Genomic DNA, 15,538 nt, shown 5'->3' with positions numbered 1-15,538 from the left:
AAGTGCTTTTTACTTGGAAAAAAAAATACATCAAGTATTTGTGAAAATGCCCTGGCATTAAATTTGTTTGTGAAAGTGCCCTTTTGGGTGTAGTGCTGCTTGCTTGATAATTTGCAGATGTTTTTCACTGCTCTGCTTGCAATATAAATACCAGGGTTTCTAGCAGTTTTCAGTATTTTTTGAAGTACCTTCTTGACCACTTCAGAGAGAGAGACTAGTCACACAGTCTGTACTCTGTGCACTTTTGGTGGACTTTTGCTGTACTTTTTCCAGTACATGAATGCTATTGTCTCATTGATACGAGACAGTTGTTGGTTGAGAACTGAAGTGTATTTCTGAAGTCAGTGATTTATTGTCATTCTCATACAGAAAAGAAAATACAATAGAGTGAGAGAGTGTAACACAGCAGAGAGGATATTGCAGAATTGTATCAATTTTCCCCTTTTCTGTGGGCATGAATGTGAGGAAAAAAGATTTTAGATCTTGAAGACTTTTAAAATGGTATGATCATGAAAGGTTTTGGATTGACTGACGCTAGATGAACACTTTCATCCCAAAGTAAGCATTGTCCAAAAAGTAACAGTGGTGACCTGGGAAGAATTTTTTCAAGAATGAAAGATTTTTCAATCTCTGTCAATTCATTGTGGTTTTCCTGGTACACCAGCAAATGTGCCAGCTCTCATGGTTGCACAATGTGTGCGACTGTCTCAGAGAAGGTCCTGGACAGATGCTGTAGCAGATTTTCAGTAATGTTGTTTCAAATTAAGCTACAGAAAAAGAGACTTTGTAATCTTAAACTTAGTCTGTGTAATTAGCTGACTACAGGTCATTAGATTAGTGTCCTCACATTCTAAGCATTTTTTTTTCTTATGGTAAAAAGGACATCTGATACCCAAATGAATGTGTCTGCAGGTACAGTCATAGCTTGAAATAGATCTCTTTTAGGTAACAGTAAAAGTGCTGTGACCTGTTAAATGACCCGGGTAATTTCATCTTGAATATGGGGATAGGTGGAAAGTCAATGGAGAAGCTTTGTTTAAATATATGTTTGAATTTCACTTTTCTCTAGTTATGTCTCAAATTTCTTGCTTTAGCTTTGCCAAATGTCAGTGTTTCTGACCTGAAAATCTCAGGAGATTTTAAGAAGTGCTGTTGTAACTACTTTGCATGTTGCTGTAGAATCTGCTGTTGAAGCTTTCAGCTACCTCCTTTGTGTCTCATTTGTCTGTCCTAACATTTCTGACTTTGTAATGTGGTTTTTTTTTAATAGATCAGTCATTGTGGGGGAAAGCTTATCAAAGGGCTGACTTCCTCAAAACATGCTCTGGCCACTCTGAGTGTTCGATTTTCAGCAACATCAATGAAGGTAAGAGCAAGTTCCTCCTTCTGGTGAGTGTCCAAAGCATGTGCAAAACCAACATGTACAATGGGGAAATATCCATTTAGAGTCCATGGGGTTTTCTGTACTGCCTATTGCAGATTCTGTTTTCAAAACCATGGAACTCTAAGGGTTTTCTAACCTTACAGAATCTCAAGTTTGAGTGAGGGAAGTGTTTGGATGTGTCCCTTCAAAGGGACACTCTTCATGCTTGCTTACATGGGATTGTTGGCATAGTTTCCAAAACCATTAGCTCTCCCTAATGTAAGGATGTAAGCCAAACGTTGGTGTCCTTCTCTTAAACAGGAAATCCTGGTGCCTGAGGCCTCTGAGTTTGATCAGTGGGAGCCAGAGGATGCACTGGATTCAAGTTGTCCAGTGACAGCAATTATTCCAACCTGGAGAACTTTAACAACTTTGGATATGAGTCACAATAGCATCTCTGAAATTGATGACTCAGTGGTAAGAAGTATTTTTAAGTTGTGGGGAAAAAGTATGACTTATCTGTAGCACATATACACAGCAAGGATTTTGGATTTGCTCTTTGGTTTTTCTGGAGAACTTTCAGTTGCACTTAGTTGGTTATCTACCCAAGTTAATGCTTAGGAGATTTGTTCTATTAAGATCTTCATTTCCTTTGCTAAAGGAGAATATTTTTGTCATTTTGTGTTCTGTAGGGAAGATTTCCATGAATTCTCACTTTTTGAAACAGGCTTTTACTGTTTGCCTTGGCTGTAGGAGCCAATTAGAATTTATTTTAAAAATTGTCTGTAAAAGAAGAAACACCTCATGGCTCAATTTCTGAGTAATTATCACGACTGAAGCTTTCTGCATGTTTAAAAATGTATGACTTGCTGGCACCTTTCTTGACATCAAAACAATATGAAAAGCATGAAAACAAAATTTGAAGTATTTTGTCAGTACTTTCGAATTTTGTTTTGTAAATTAGCTATTAAGAAAATCATGAGAGCATGGTAAAATATGATCATAGCTTTTTACTTGAGCTACTCTTGTGAAGCAGGAAATAGTTACATGTAGTAACTATTCAACCAGACATCATAGACTTGGAGCATAATTATCTTGTTCATGGTTTTTTGTGATGTAGATTTAAGATGCTTCAGTTCTGTGTGCAGGTCTTAACTGGCCTGTCAATGCAAATCAATTCTGAGATTACAACCAAAATAAAGCAGATGCAAAACACTGAAGTCAGAATTCAGCATCAAGTTCAAGGTTTGAGACCTCCAAAAGTAAAAGGATTTCTGAGAAAAAATGCATTTTCTACAAGTTTGTGTGACCTTATAGTTCTTGGCTGGTGTAATCAGTAAAGGATTTAATCTGGGTTTTGGTACTACTGATGTTTGTGTGTAGCATAAAACCTCTGGTTTATCTGTTTGATAAGACCAAAGCAGCATTAGTGAGTTTGATCTATAGTTAGTGGGGAAAAACTAGGAGAAATTGTCTTCAGTAAGATTAAAACTGAATGGTTCCCCTCAGAGTAACCTGGTTTTCTTAAGAGCAGGAGTCAATTATTTTATGCCCCAAGTCACACAGAATGCTTTCTTGATGCCAGAAGCTGGGAAGAGGGACTGCACTGGATAACACCTTCCCATTGCTTTTGCTGGTCAGCAGTTACTGAAGGAAGTGTGGCCCGACTTAAACTAAAGTGCATTTAAAACATGTATTTTTTTTTTCCCTTCTAGAAATTAATCCCAAAGATTGAGTTCCTGGATTTGAGTCACAATGGGGTGTCTCTGGTGGAAAATTTACAGGTAAGTGATGCATTTGAAGGTGAATTTTTCACCCAGCTGTCTGAGACCTTAGAACACAGATTTTCATGCTTCAGAATTTTGTTGCTCATCTTCATGGAGAGTAGTTTCAGCCCAAATAGCTGCTTCTTTGTAACATCAAGTACTCTTTTAGTGATGCATTTCTTAACTGCTCCTGGATATTTTAATTTCATAGCCAATATTGACATGCATTTAGTTCTTAACTAAATTCCTTCACTGCTAGCTGTATGCCTGGGTTGGTAAAAATGCAGTGGAGGAAATTCCATTTCTACAAGCTTTAACCTTTGTAATGAACAGTTTCAGGTCATGTCTTTCATGCTATGTAGTGTCCAGCATGAAAACACTGTTGCACAATAATATGAGCCAGTCTTAAGATAGCAGCTTTGTTCAGTTTTAATTGGTGTATAACTTGAATTTTCTGTGCTGTTGTAGCATCTCTACAACCTTGTTCACCTGGACTTATCCTACAACAAACTTACATCACTAGAAGGTGTTCACACAAAACTGGGAAACATCAAAACTCTGAATTTAGCAGGAAATCAGCTGGAAAGGCTGTGTGGTCTTAACAAACTGTACTCATTAGTCAACTTGGATCTGAGCAACAACAAAATAGAACAGGTAACTGTTGACTGTTAGTGTCAAAATGTGTGTTAGATCAGAAGCCATTTCTTTTAGTGGATCGAAATGCAAATAAATAAAAGTGGCTGTAGTGGTTTTTCCTGGTTGTTGTATGTAATCCATGCAAGAAATGCTCAGCCTGTGTGCTCATTTTCACTTTGCCAGTCTGCATTCATGCTTTTATTCTCAAATACTTTCAGATTGATGAAGTAAAAAATATCGGCAACCTGCCATGCTTGGAGAAGGTGATGTTATCCAGCAACCCACTGAGCATCATCCCCGATTACCGCACCAAAGTCCTCGCTCAGTTTGGGGACAGGGCCTCCGAGGTGAGCCCCAGAGCTGCTCTGCTCACCCTCTGTTCTGCCTGGGGAGGGAAGTGGTGCAAATGCTCTGAAAACCTGAGGAGTTTTTACTGGGCATTGGAGAAGGTGTTTAGAGAGTGAAACCTTACAAATGTTTCTCAGCTGTGCTCCTGGATGTAAATGAGATTTTACCCTGCCCTCACTGGGTAACAGACTGTTAATATTGAAACACTGTTCTGCTGGAATGGTGTTAAACTTACCAAACGTTGCTGAGTTTGCATTAAAGTGATGTTAGCTCAAGGTCTAATGTGGTAATTGTTTCTTTATAATGGTTACAAAGATGCACATGGTTTGCATTGAGCTGTGGTAATTTATGATTATTCCATTAATAAAAATTGGACAATGCCTAGGTTTCAATGCTTTAAATATTTTAACTTATTTTTTTAGGTTTGTTTGGATAACATTGTTACCACAGAAAAGGAACTAGACACAGTAGAAGTGCTAAAAGCTATTCAAAAAGCAAAGGAGGTGAAATACAAACTCAGCAACTCTGAGAAAAAGGTGAGTGTGGTGCTGTGAGAGAAGTATAATGTGCAGCTTACAAAAGCTTACAAAATTACTTCTACAAGTTAAATTTACACAGAATACACTAAATTTTCCTTAGCATTAAAATTTTTATGCTTTGTGTTTTAATGTGGTATGAACTTTTAATGTTGCCTCTTTTACCTATTTAGTTTTCAATGCGTTTTTGGTAGTTATTTGACCTTCTATTTGTGGGCTGGCTTGGGAGAGAGGAAGTGGGAGGAAAAGATAAAATGACTTAATGGTGTACACAGTGAATTCACAGTTGGCCTTAACAGCCATATTTTCTATCTTCTACAAGTATTGCAGAGCTGTGATTTTACTGCTTGCATTGCAGAGTACTGAAATTATTTCCCCAAACTTTCTTCCTGTGGGTATTCAGCAGTGAGAGAGAATCAGAAATCTGAATTCTCCTTGCCTTCCCTCATACCTGGCTGTGTGCTGTGTAGTTGGTTAGTCTTGGTTTGGAAATCAACGTAGGCACAGAAGAGGTTCTGTCCCTACAATGTAGAAATCCTGGTGTCATTCTTTTGACTTGTGACACTGGCAATTCTGTCAGTACAGTGATTAGTCAGTGGTCAGAATGACTTCTCTAAAATAATTCTTAGTGGAATTCCACCTAGTGTGAAAATTGAGACTTAGAGGATGTGACCACCCCCACCACTTAAAAAAAAAAAAAAAAAAAAAGCTGGCACTAACTTTCACTTTACTAAAATTGAGAAAGCTTGTGTGGACTTACTTTAGTTCAGGATCTCATGTGTCCTGTGTATTTAGTTTTTTTTCTTTAATTGCTGCGTACTTTCTTTATTAGATCAGTGAGGACTCCAGGCTCACTGCTGCCAGCTCCAAATCAAACTGTTCTTCTCTTACTGTTCGTCCTTCCTCTCCCTCTCTGCCTCGTCCTGTCAGCTCCAGCCAAGGTAATCATGTATGTATCGTGCTGCTGGGCTGAGCCTCTTGGTTCTGCTTTTCTAAGCTGCATTGATATACATGAATATTATGTGCATGGATTTAGGCCTTTCAAAAGAAGCACAAGACATGGTAGAATTGGCTTTGAAAGTGAAAGTTGTATGGAATGTGACTCAGCAAAACTGGCCTGTAGTTCCCAGTAGTGGTTAAATACCTGGAGTCAGAGTTTGGGTGCAGGACTTTTTACTGCATCATCCTGCAGAGGACTAGATATGATTTCCAGGTTTAGAGTCATGCCTTAGTGGAAAACTGTGGCATAGAGAGAAATATTCTAAAATTGCTTCATTACCTATTCTTGGTCTGCAAAATGTGAGCTCAAGCAGCATATGTTCCATTAGTGCTTTTTGCAAGAGCTGCACTTCTGTCACACCAGGGGGAGGATAGAGAAAGGAGATGAGTAAAAGACACCTGTGGGATTAGTGTTCTGGCTGAGCTGGTGATTTCAGCACATCTGTTGTGCTCTGTAGTACCTGCTGATCTCACCTCAAGTTTTTTTACTCTGTGTTTCAAATGAATGTGCCTGCTGCATTAGGAACTTAGAAAAATGACTTAACTTTCCTCTTTAGCCCATAGGACTGACTTATGTGAGTATTCACTTGTGACTGAGAAAAAGAGATAAAAATACTTGCTGGTTTTGGCTTTTGTCTGATTGAAAAGCGCAGTAGAATATGCATAGTGAGAGAATACTTTGTACCCATATAAAAGAGCAGGGATTGTCTTCTCAATTTCTTGGGGTGGCACAGCTTCCTCTTACCATTAATCACTGGATTGGTGCATAGGGGAGAGAAGCACCCCTGAGGAGCTTGATCTTTGGAAAAAGTCCATTGCTGTGACTTCTACAGAATCAGCAGAGGTTTCTTACTTCACTCTAGAAAAATGAAACTGTTTTGACAGCATTTGATTAAGGGGCAGACACCTTAATACAGATTCAGTTGCTTTTTATGTACTTTGCCTTTGTAGCCCTTCTAGATCATTTTTCATCTGCAGAAAAAAATGTCATTTTTTCCAACATCAAGTAAATGTGGGCTTTAAAATATTAAGCACTTGACAAACTGTCTCAGTCCTGTAACTATGTAACAACCTGCAGTTTTATATTGGACTTGCTGTAAAAATGTATGTCAGCAACCCCTGGGACTGTTTAAATTATTTTTCAATCGATTTTGTATACTATAATAAATGTTTGGGAGGAAACAAATCTTGGGAGAAGAAAAAATATAGATCTTTCTAAAGGATTTGGGAGTTCTGTAGAGTGGTATTTCCTGTAGTCCTTTTCCATAAGATTCCTTCAGTAGAATTTTGGGGAAGGCTTTTATAAATAATGGGAAAATAAGGACTGTGCAGGTTGTTTCTCAACTTTGGCAATAAAAATTTATTATTTGCTACATATCTAACTATGAAGGGTTGTTTTCAAAATACCAGTTTTGAGAAATCTCTTTTAAAGAAAATGGAAATCTGCTCAGCAATTTGTTTCACTGTTAGACCTTAAGTCATGAATAATGGAATTAATTTCCTGATGTGCTGTTTCTATGAATTGTTTTCTCTGCATTTTCTAGACACCATCTGTTTCCGTAACATATTATTCATACTTAATGTCACTGGGAAATGGCTTATGGAAAAAGATTAAATATTTATATAGGAAACAGAAAATCAAAAATAATGCTGTCATGTTCTGGTTTTCCTGTCAATTTGAGTTTCCTTCTTGCTAACACAGTATTTTGTTCAAGTAATAAATACCTCTTGTGTTTCCTCTGACCATGAGATGTCTTGGTATAATCTGCTGAACTTTACCATCAATCCAGAAGGATACATACAGGTTTTTTATGCTCAAGCCAGAAACAAGTCCACACTGTAATTTTGTTGATTATTTTCATGTTTAAATACTTGAGCTGGCTGGCTCAGTGGCAATACTAAAAATCTATTTGCTCTGTTGTGTCAGTTCGATGCTGTGAATATCAAAAAGTCAGGCACCCCTGAGAATGTTGCCTTGTATTCACTCATGATAAGTTTTTACTGATGATTCAGCTTTGAACCCTTGAAAAAGGTTCCAAATAAGGTGAGATAATATCTTAAGAGGCATTTAAGAGATCAGAGCTTCTAAGTCTTTTTAATTAAACTAATATTCTGCTTGCTTTTTTGTCCTGGCTATTGCGTGAAGATCCTCTAGCTTTAATGATTTACGATTAGATCTTGTTGATACAGTTTTAATTGCACCTGATTGGCAGATACTATTAGACATTTATTTTTGCTTTACTTCAGTGATTTAAAGAGCTGTTTATATTTGTTCTAGAAATAATTTGTGAAGAAACAGTCCTAGCCAGCAGCTTTTTGCAACCCAGTGGTTCGACTCCTACAGACCATACAGTTCCCCAGAGATGCTTTGAAATACCAGACTCCAGATGTAAAATTCAGGTAATTGCCACACTTCTGTTTGTATTATAGTATTTTCAAAAGCTTTTGCAAACTTACCTCTGATATTAAACTTAGATTATCATAGTAATCCATAGCAAGGGTTTTTTTTGTTCTCAGAGCTATTTTAGTGGAAAAGGAGGCAGCCCCAAATTTGATTCAAGGGTGTTTGGTCCAGCTTACAAATTAAATGCAAAATTCAAGTTTACCAGAGAAGCATTGCCACTATGGCTTTGAGATGTTTACCCAGTACTAGTAAAACATCATTTAGTAGCCATTTAATGCTGAGTGTAAGAATTGTGTCTTATATTACAGTATCAGTTTTTGAAAGGTGATTCTCTTGCTGGTAGAGCAGAAGAATCTTCTCCCTGTCAATAGGCAATGGCCTTAATTTGTCTTCTTCTGTCTCCTCCAGTCTGATAACTTCTGGTTTGTGATTTCTTTTGTGGTATTGGAAGCACTCTTCATATGCATGGTTTCAGGGAATGAGACAGTAAGACTTGGTGTCTCTTCCTTTGCTGCCTGTGTACTTGGTCTTTGTCAGGTTCTCTTAGTGTTTGGCTTCAAGTTGCACTAATTCAGTAAAAGCTTGTAGAGTGCTGAAATGCCTGGGTCACAGGTTGGATCTCTTCTCAGGTCAGCAGCAGAATTCATTCTTCTTCTGCCTTAATTGAATGCCCAACCTAAAGCAAACAGTATTTTTGGGTCCTCAAAGGATGGCTGTTAAGCTCCCTGTGAAAGCAGCAGGACTTGGCCAGCTTTAAAAATCATGAGCCAGCATTAACTTTGCTTCTCATGTGTGCTGAGCTCTTAAGTAGTTTACAGCTTCCTGATGTTACTTTCTTCTCCTTAGGCACCTGCTTCTTTATTGGATTCATGCAAAGAGTATGGTGGTGGTCATCATGTGTGGTAAGCTACATAAATAAATTCTCATTTAAACCCTTGTTAGCTTTTGGGTAATAATAGTGGATACTGTTTTCTTAAACACAGCCTTTAAGGCAAAACACTCTCTTTCATTGTATTCTGCCTCTGGCTTTTTGAACCAAAAATATGTTTTTAACCTTTGAACCCTGGAATGCAGCTGGTGGTTTCAAAGCCAGCAATAGCTGTATTGTCTAGTCCTTTAGCTTGTGGGGTTGTGCTTACTGGTGATGGGAAAGGAAAGAGGAGTTAAACATTTTAATTTTTACTTTCTATAGCATTATACACTCCCAGCCTTTAAAAGCAATGGCTGTGCAGTACAAAGATGTTCTACAAAATTACACTGATTTAACTGTATTAGCAAGAGCAAATATCAAAGTTCTGAGAAACAGCACCATAATTGTAGGTAGTCATAACTGTTTTTAAACTCAAGTTTGTACTTACTGTGGCTTCTTCTCTCTTTTGAAGTTTGGAGAGAGAACACTGTGCAGTGCCTGACCCCTGTAACACCATCATCTTGCCTTTTAACTGTATGTCCTACACTGCCACCAACCAAGACTTTGTCCAGCACCTTTCTGCCTCGATAGTGCAGGCTGTGCAGAAATCTGCCCCCTCCCTCCCAGAGAATAAAGGAAGCCCTGTGGATAATTCCACAACCACAGACAAAGCAGATGGATATTTTGAAATGGGACTTCATGAAGGAGATCAGACTTTTGAGTTCAGCACTACTTTGGATGCTCAATCATCTGACAACATAGCAGTGGAGAGTGTTGACATAGTCAAAATTCTCTGGAGCTTTTCAATTCACATTCATAAAGGACTCAGACAGTTTGCTTCCTGTTTGGTTTTGACTGATGAGATGCTAGCTGTGTTTGAGATTCCTCATCAGGAACTGAGAGGAAATTGCCAGCACATCCCTTCTGCCTTGAAATTAACGCTGTGTTTTCCCTACACTGATCTAATAGAATTTGGCTTTCTCCTGCCAGAAATCTGTTTAACTCTGAAGCTGAAAAACAGTGACCACTGCCTGTTTATTGTTTCAGACTCCCAAAATCTTCAAGACTTTTATTCCTGTTTACAAACGTGTTGCTCTCAACACTACACATCAGTGTTACCAAGCTCCACATGGTACTGTAGAAAAGCAAATCTCCAAGAATTTCTCTGTCAGCTTATGGAATTGAATTGCATTTCAGCCGAAGATGTTGAAATAAAAGGTTGTTTCCCAACATATCTTGTTTATGGGAATAAAACCAATGTGCAGAAAGTCTTGCATCAACCAGAGTCAGCTGGCAATAACAAGGAATGGTCAAAGAATGTTTTGTGTTCTGCACTTTATTCTTCAGTATATAAATCTTCTGACCAGAGTTCCTGTGTGGTCCATCCATGTTGGATATTTCTAACACCCCAGCATTTGTACATAGTGAAGGTGGATTTCAGTTTACTGCCAGGTAAATGGGTAGGCACAGAGGAGCTGGGAAGTGTATTTAAGCTGACTAGAATTCCATTGGCATCACTTGTGCTGCATCCCACTCACGGTGCCACGCAGCAGAAGGGTTCATTTTTGGATGGACACGTGCTGGAGTTGCTTGTTGGATACAGATTTGTTACAGCAGTGTTTGTTCTACCTCATGAGAAATTCCACTTTCTAAGAATCTACAGCCTTCTAAGGACACTGCTCCAGGATGTTAAGACTATTATTATTTTCAAAGCTTCAAGCAAATTGGATGCTGTAAGAAATCATGCTGTGGAGGCAAACAGACACGGTCAGGCAGCCAGGTGAGGATTCCTGTGAAAGCTCTCTAGCACAGTGCTTGATGTGGCCTGACCTGTGTGTTTGCTGCTGTCATTGTGCTTGGGTTTGCACTGTAGCATTGATGAAATACTTCTGCATTGTGCTAGTCTGGTGTAAGTGTGAGTGGTTATCCTGGATGTTAGCAGTCCACCTTTTTTTTCCTGCTTTGTTGCTGCAACATAAAATGTAATTTCTGATGGAAGAAAACTTCCTATTTCATGTGCCTGCAGGCTGAGGTCATAGCAGGTTGACAGCTATGGTCAAGATATAAATAATTTAAACTATTAAAAATGGAAGTTACCTGGTTTTAATTTTTGAATGAAATACAAATATTTTTGAAGGGAAAAAGCTGTGTAGATCTTTACATTTTGATTATTTGTGTTCTGGATCTTTTCTAGTTTTTGCAAGCCTCATCTGACATTGTCATCCTTATACCCATCTGAGCTTCTTATGCAGAAGATAACAGAAGACAACCAGATTCCTGTTCACCTTCATGTTTCTGTGTCTCTGCAGTATGTGGCTGGGCTGAAGGGAAGAGCCCTTGTTGAATTTTTCCATAGCAACATTGCAGAGGTATTATGTCTATATCAAGTGTACAAAAACATGCTTTGTGACCTTTCTGTGTACTAGAAAGGTACACAGTACCTTTCTAGTAGGTAGCTATAAAAACAGTAGCTATAAAAACTTTTCTGATGGAGTTTAGCCACAAGAATTAGGCTCTGGGAAACCTGAAAGCATTTTGATCAAGAATCTGTGTGTTATTCCATTTTGGGATCCCTGCTACAGCACTTGGGATCCTGCAAGGCATATTTTGCCTTCAGGATCTGTGGTGCTGAACAGGAGAGTACACTGGTGTATGTCTTGAAGATGTGATTGCTCCAAGAATTTTCCTCTATTTTCTTTAAAGTGAGAAAAGGAAATAAAGTAACAGGAATGAAATTATTTGGGGAGGGTTCCTAGCTAAATCAACAAATAAGTGTTATGACTTGTTTTTGTGGTACTGTGCACGACTGCAGCACCATGTGCATGGCTGCAGGTGCTCCAGAAACATGAACAGATAAACCTGATTTCTGAAAAGCATTTAAGTGTATCTGGGGAACATCAGATTGAAAAGTAAAAATATTACCCAAAATTTGTGATGTAGCTTTTTGAGTGATAAATCACTGTGATCTGAGTACAAATGTCAATTGAAAAACTTGAGAAATAGATACATCTTTCTTATTCCCTTACCTCTCTTCCAAATATTTTAAGTAAGCACAGTTACAAGCTGTGCTTCTCTTTTTATATCGGCAGAAGCTGGTAAAAAAAGCAGGTGACTCATTGAAAGGTTCACAGTAAGCCCATCAAGTTAGAAGCTGGGAAGATGCTGAGTTGGAGCAGCAGCTGCAGTGGCAAGCTGTGCTCCTGTCCTCTCTCCAGGGTCTTTGATTCCAACCCTCAGAACACCTAAAGGCTCAGCAGACTTGAGGTTTGGGAGGCCACTGCTCAGCTGGTGATTAAAGTTTTGCCTGCAGTGTCTGCCCTAAAAAGTCTTTCTTATAAATGAGATGTTTTTCTGTATTTTTTTCTAATTTTGGTCAGAAAACAAGGAGTAATTTGCTTATAACAAAAATAATTTTCTTATATAAACACAAGATATTTTCAGTGTGGCATCATTTAGCAGCTTTGAGGTGAACTACCTCTCTTTGACCAGAGCATGTTCAGGTGCTTAAGATTCTGAAGTTGTTTCTCTGGGGGACTAAAGTTGCCTCTAAGGGGATGAAACTGTCTGAAATATCAAAGTTTATGTGTTTATGAAATACAATTTATATCTTAGGTGGAAAATGAGGAGCTGAGACACCTCATGTGGTCTTCAGTTCTGTTTTACAAGACTCCCAGTGTGGAAGTGATGGCTTGTGTGCTTCTCTCAACAAAAGCCATTTACTTTCTGTTGGATGATTCTTTCATTCATGCAGATGAGCACCAGTCAGGTAAAATAGTTACTTGGATCCTTTAATCATGTTACCAGTTTAATCTCTCTCTGTGTTTGTCCTCAGTCTAAGAACCAATTTTGGTCAATATTTTTAATTAGAGCTCCTAGTTGAAGGGGTCAGTATTTGCATAAGGCTTTTATGTTAAAAAAAACAGGATCTTGAGTCATATCTGCTTCTCAGACCCTTTTAGCTGCCATGGGATCCATGCTTTTCTCTGTTACTTCATAGTCCCTCTCATAATGAAAATGGAAAGTGAAAGGTAATGAACCTCATGAGGGTTGTTCAGTTAAAGTGTGTTATTAGTGCATGTGCTGATTTAAATCTGGTGTGTGACAAGTGTTTATAAAAATGCTCCTAATAAAAATTGCTTGTATTTTGCTTGAGAAATTTTTAGCCACTGTATTCAGTTTTTTCTTCATTTCTATCTTCAAGTGTGAGATAAGTGTTAGATTGTAATATAAAAATTATGCTTATGGACAGAACACTCTTTTTCTTTCTACCTTTTAATCATGTATACTTCTTTAACAGATTTTTGGAACAAAGAAAACTCAGATTGTGAAAACAGTACTTTCCACCTCTCTTGCTGCTTTGTGCTAAAACTCAATGACCTGCAGTCAGTAAATGTTGGCCTGTTTGACCAATACTTCCGAATTACTGGTGAGTACATCTTGTGCTTTGAGCTTTTCCAGTTCTATTTTGTTCTAATCTTTTTTAGATGGATCTGTGTCTTTATTAGTGAGATGGAAGAGAGGTTTTATGTTGCTTCTTTTTCTTGAGTTCCTAGAGCAAGATTTGAATCATAAGTATATATTGTATTTTAAATTAAGAGAAAATATGCATTTTTGAGGGATTTGTAAGGATTCTGTTGTTGTTTTCAATAATTTGAAAGATTTCTGAGTAATGATACATTATTTTCAGGAGAAATAATCCTTAAAAAAAATCTTTTCTGATGCCAGTTGCATGTTGTTCAAGAAATGGTAATGCCACAGTGAGTGAATTATGTTCTGTGCTCTCCTCAGGACATTCTGCAGATCACATTGTCACCTGCCTGACAAGGGACAGTTACAACACTCACACCTTCATACAGCAGCTTATGGCAGTCCTGTCACTGCTTGCACGCACTCCTTCACCTGAACCAGTAGACAAGGACTTCTACTCTGAATTTGGGAGTAAAAACACAGGTGAGAGGTCTTTTCTACATGTCATGATTTATTTAGGCATCATACTTCACCTAAACTGTACTGATTAAAAAATCTTTAGAGGAACATTTATGCAGCAGTCATTTCCTATTTGATACTTAAACTGAACTCCCTGACTTTAATTATCTTAGATGTGCCTTATATGAGCAGGATTGTTAAATATATGTAATAATTTGCAAGAGTTTTGCACAAGTGAAGTTAGTGATGGCTTATTGCTTTCACCCTGGACTTACATGGTTAGAAATTTGCAGAAAAGTGTGTTGGTAATGCAAGAAGGGCTCCAGCAGAGACCTGCAATCCAAATAAAATTATTCCAATGTTGTTTCTAAGCAAAAGCATGTATCAGTAGATACAAAACTTAAATTCTTCCAGCTACAGCCAGCTGTCAAGGGTTGTTGTTTATCCTAGTATATTTAGAAAGTATTGTATAGCACTAAAAGATATAATAATGTATGTTTCTTGCAGGAAAAATGGAGAATTATGAACTGATTCACTCTAGCAGAGTAAAATTTATTTATCCAAATGAAGAGGAAATTGGGGACCTTGCTTTTCTAGTGGCAGAGAAGATGGATGGCTTGACCAATCTTCCATCCCTCAACATCCTTCTGTATGTGTTGGCATTTCAAGTAAATCACTTTGAAGGATCTGCTCAGAACACTAGTTCACTTCAACCTAAAACACTGATATTGACCAGCTCTGATTTGTTCCTCTTTGATGAAGATTATATCAGTTACCCACTACCTGAATTTGCTAAGGAGCCACCAAAGAGAGACAAGTACCAGCTTGCAGATGGAAGACGAATCCGGGATTTAGACAGAGTGCTCATGGGCTATCAGACATACCCACAGGCCCTTACATTTGTGTTTGATGATGTTCAGAATCAGGACCTGATGCAGAATTTAACACTGGATCACTTTGGAGAAGCTGATAGTGTTCCCAAAGGAATTTCCAAACCAGAGGGCAGCAGGAGCACAGAGATCCAGTGGTACATTTTTATCCCAAGTGCAGAAAGCCGGGAGAAATTAATTTCATTGCTTGCAAGACAGTGGGAGATCCTGTGTGGTAGGGAATTGCCTTTGGAACTCACTGGGTAGTTACTGCACAGCCAAGTGATTTCAGTGCGTGTTACAAGGTGAAGCACAGTGAGTAAGCAGATAGCACCTGTCAAGTTCTCTTTGTTTTCATGAGGAGCTGGCCTGGACTCCTTTGCTCCCTGCTGCAGTGAAGGTGTAATAGTACATAGAAATATCCTGAAGTGTTAACTGGGGACTGACCTTCTTGTACAGTCTATTTTTATGCAATAGTATATAGTGAAAAAAAAACCACATGAGACATCCTGGGAAACTGTATGGAAAATTTAAGGAGTCAACACTAGATATTCTGTCGTCTGGGGCTGTTAAGGTTTCCACTATTTTTCTGTATATATCAGTCTTGCTGTTCTATACAAATTCTAATGTGTAAATAAGGGTAAATGCTTGTGTATGTTCAAGTGCAATGTTCTTTGTACAAGAAGTATTTTGGGTATGCTGCTAATGCTTATTATTTAATGATCTTACAATTTTACATATGTTTTTCTTTGAGGCCAAGTGTAAAATTATTTGCTGCCAA

The 15,538-nt window shown here is 38.1% G+C and overlaps 1 protein-coding gene across 3 annotated transcripts in view; it reads left to right on the top strand.

Moving 5' to 3' along the window:
- Nucleotides 1-15,538, top strand: part of NISCH (nischarin) — a 28,980-nt gene extending 13,442 nt beyond the window's left edge. The window contains exons 7-21 of one of the 3 annotated variants that reach the window (XM_064432452.1): nt 1,271-1,366; nt 1,685-1,840; nt 3,079-3,147; nt 3,598-3,783; nt 3,984-4,112; nt 4,536-4,649; nt 5,482-5,590; nt 7,927-8,048; nt 8,899-8,954; nt 9,435-10,742; nt 11,157-11,331; nt 12,575-12,728; nt 13,260-13,388; nt 13,751-13,912; nt 14,396-15,538. In XM_064432452.1, coding sequence (XP_064288522.1) covers nt 1,271-1,366; nt 1,685-1,840; nt 3,079-3,147; nt 3,598-3,783; nt 3,984-4,112; nt 4,536-4,649; nt 5,482-5,590; nt 7,927-8,048; nt 8,899-8,954; nt 9,435-10,742; nt 11,157-11,331; nt 12,575-12,728; nt 13,260-13,388; nt 13,751-13,912; nt 14,396-15,024 — 3,594 coding nt within the window. In that variant the 3' untranslated portion in view covers nt 15,025-15,538. Of the gene's footprint in view, nt 1-1,270; nt 1,367-1,684; nt 1,841-3,078; nt 3,148-3,597; nt 3,784-3,983; nt 4,113-4,535; nt 4,650-5,481; nt 5,599-7,926; nt 8,049-8,898; nt 8,955-9,434; nt 10,743-11,156; nt 11,332-12,574; nt 12,729-13,259; nt 13,389-13,750; nt 13,913-14,395 lie in introns of those variants that run through there. The other 2 variants (XR_010368477.1, XM_064432453.1) reach the window with 2 other exon arrangements.

Source organism: Passer domesticus, chromosome 9 (genome assembly GCF_036417665.1).
Source record: "Passer domesticus isolate bPasDom1 chromosome 9, bPasDom1.hap1, whole genome shotgun sequence".
In the NCBI taxonomy this organism is placed as follows: domain Eukaryota; kingdom Metazoa; phylum Chordata; class Aves; order Passeriformes; family Passeridae; genus Passer; species Passer domesticus.
The sequence above is the reverse complement of the archived record's forward strand: the minus strand, read 5'-3'. Positions and strand labels throughout refer to the sequence as shown.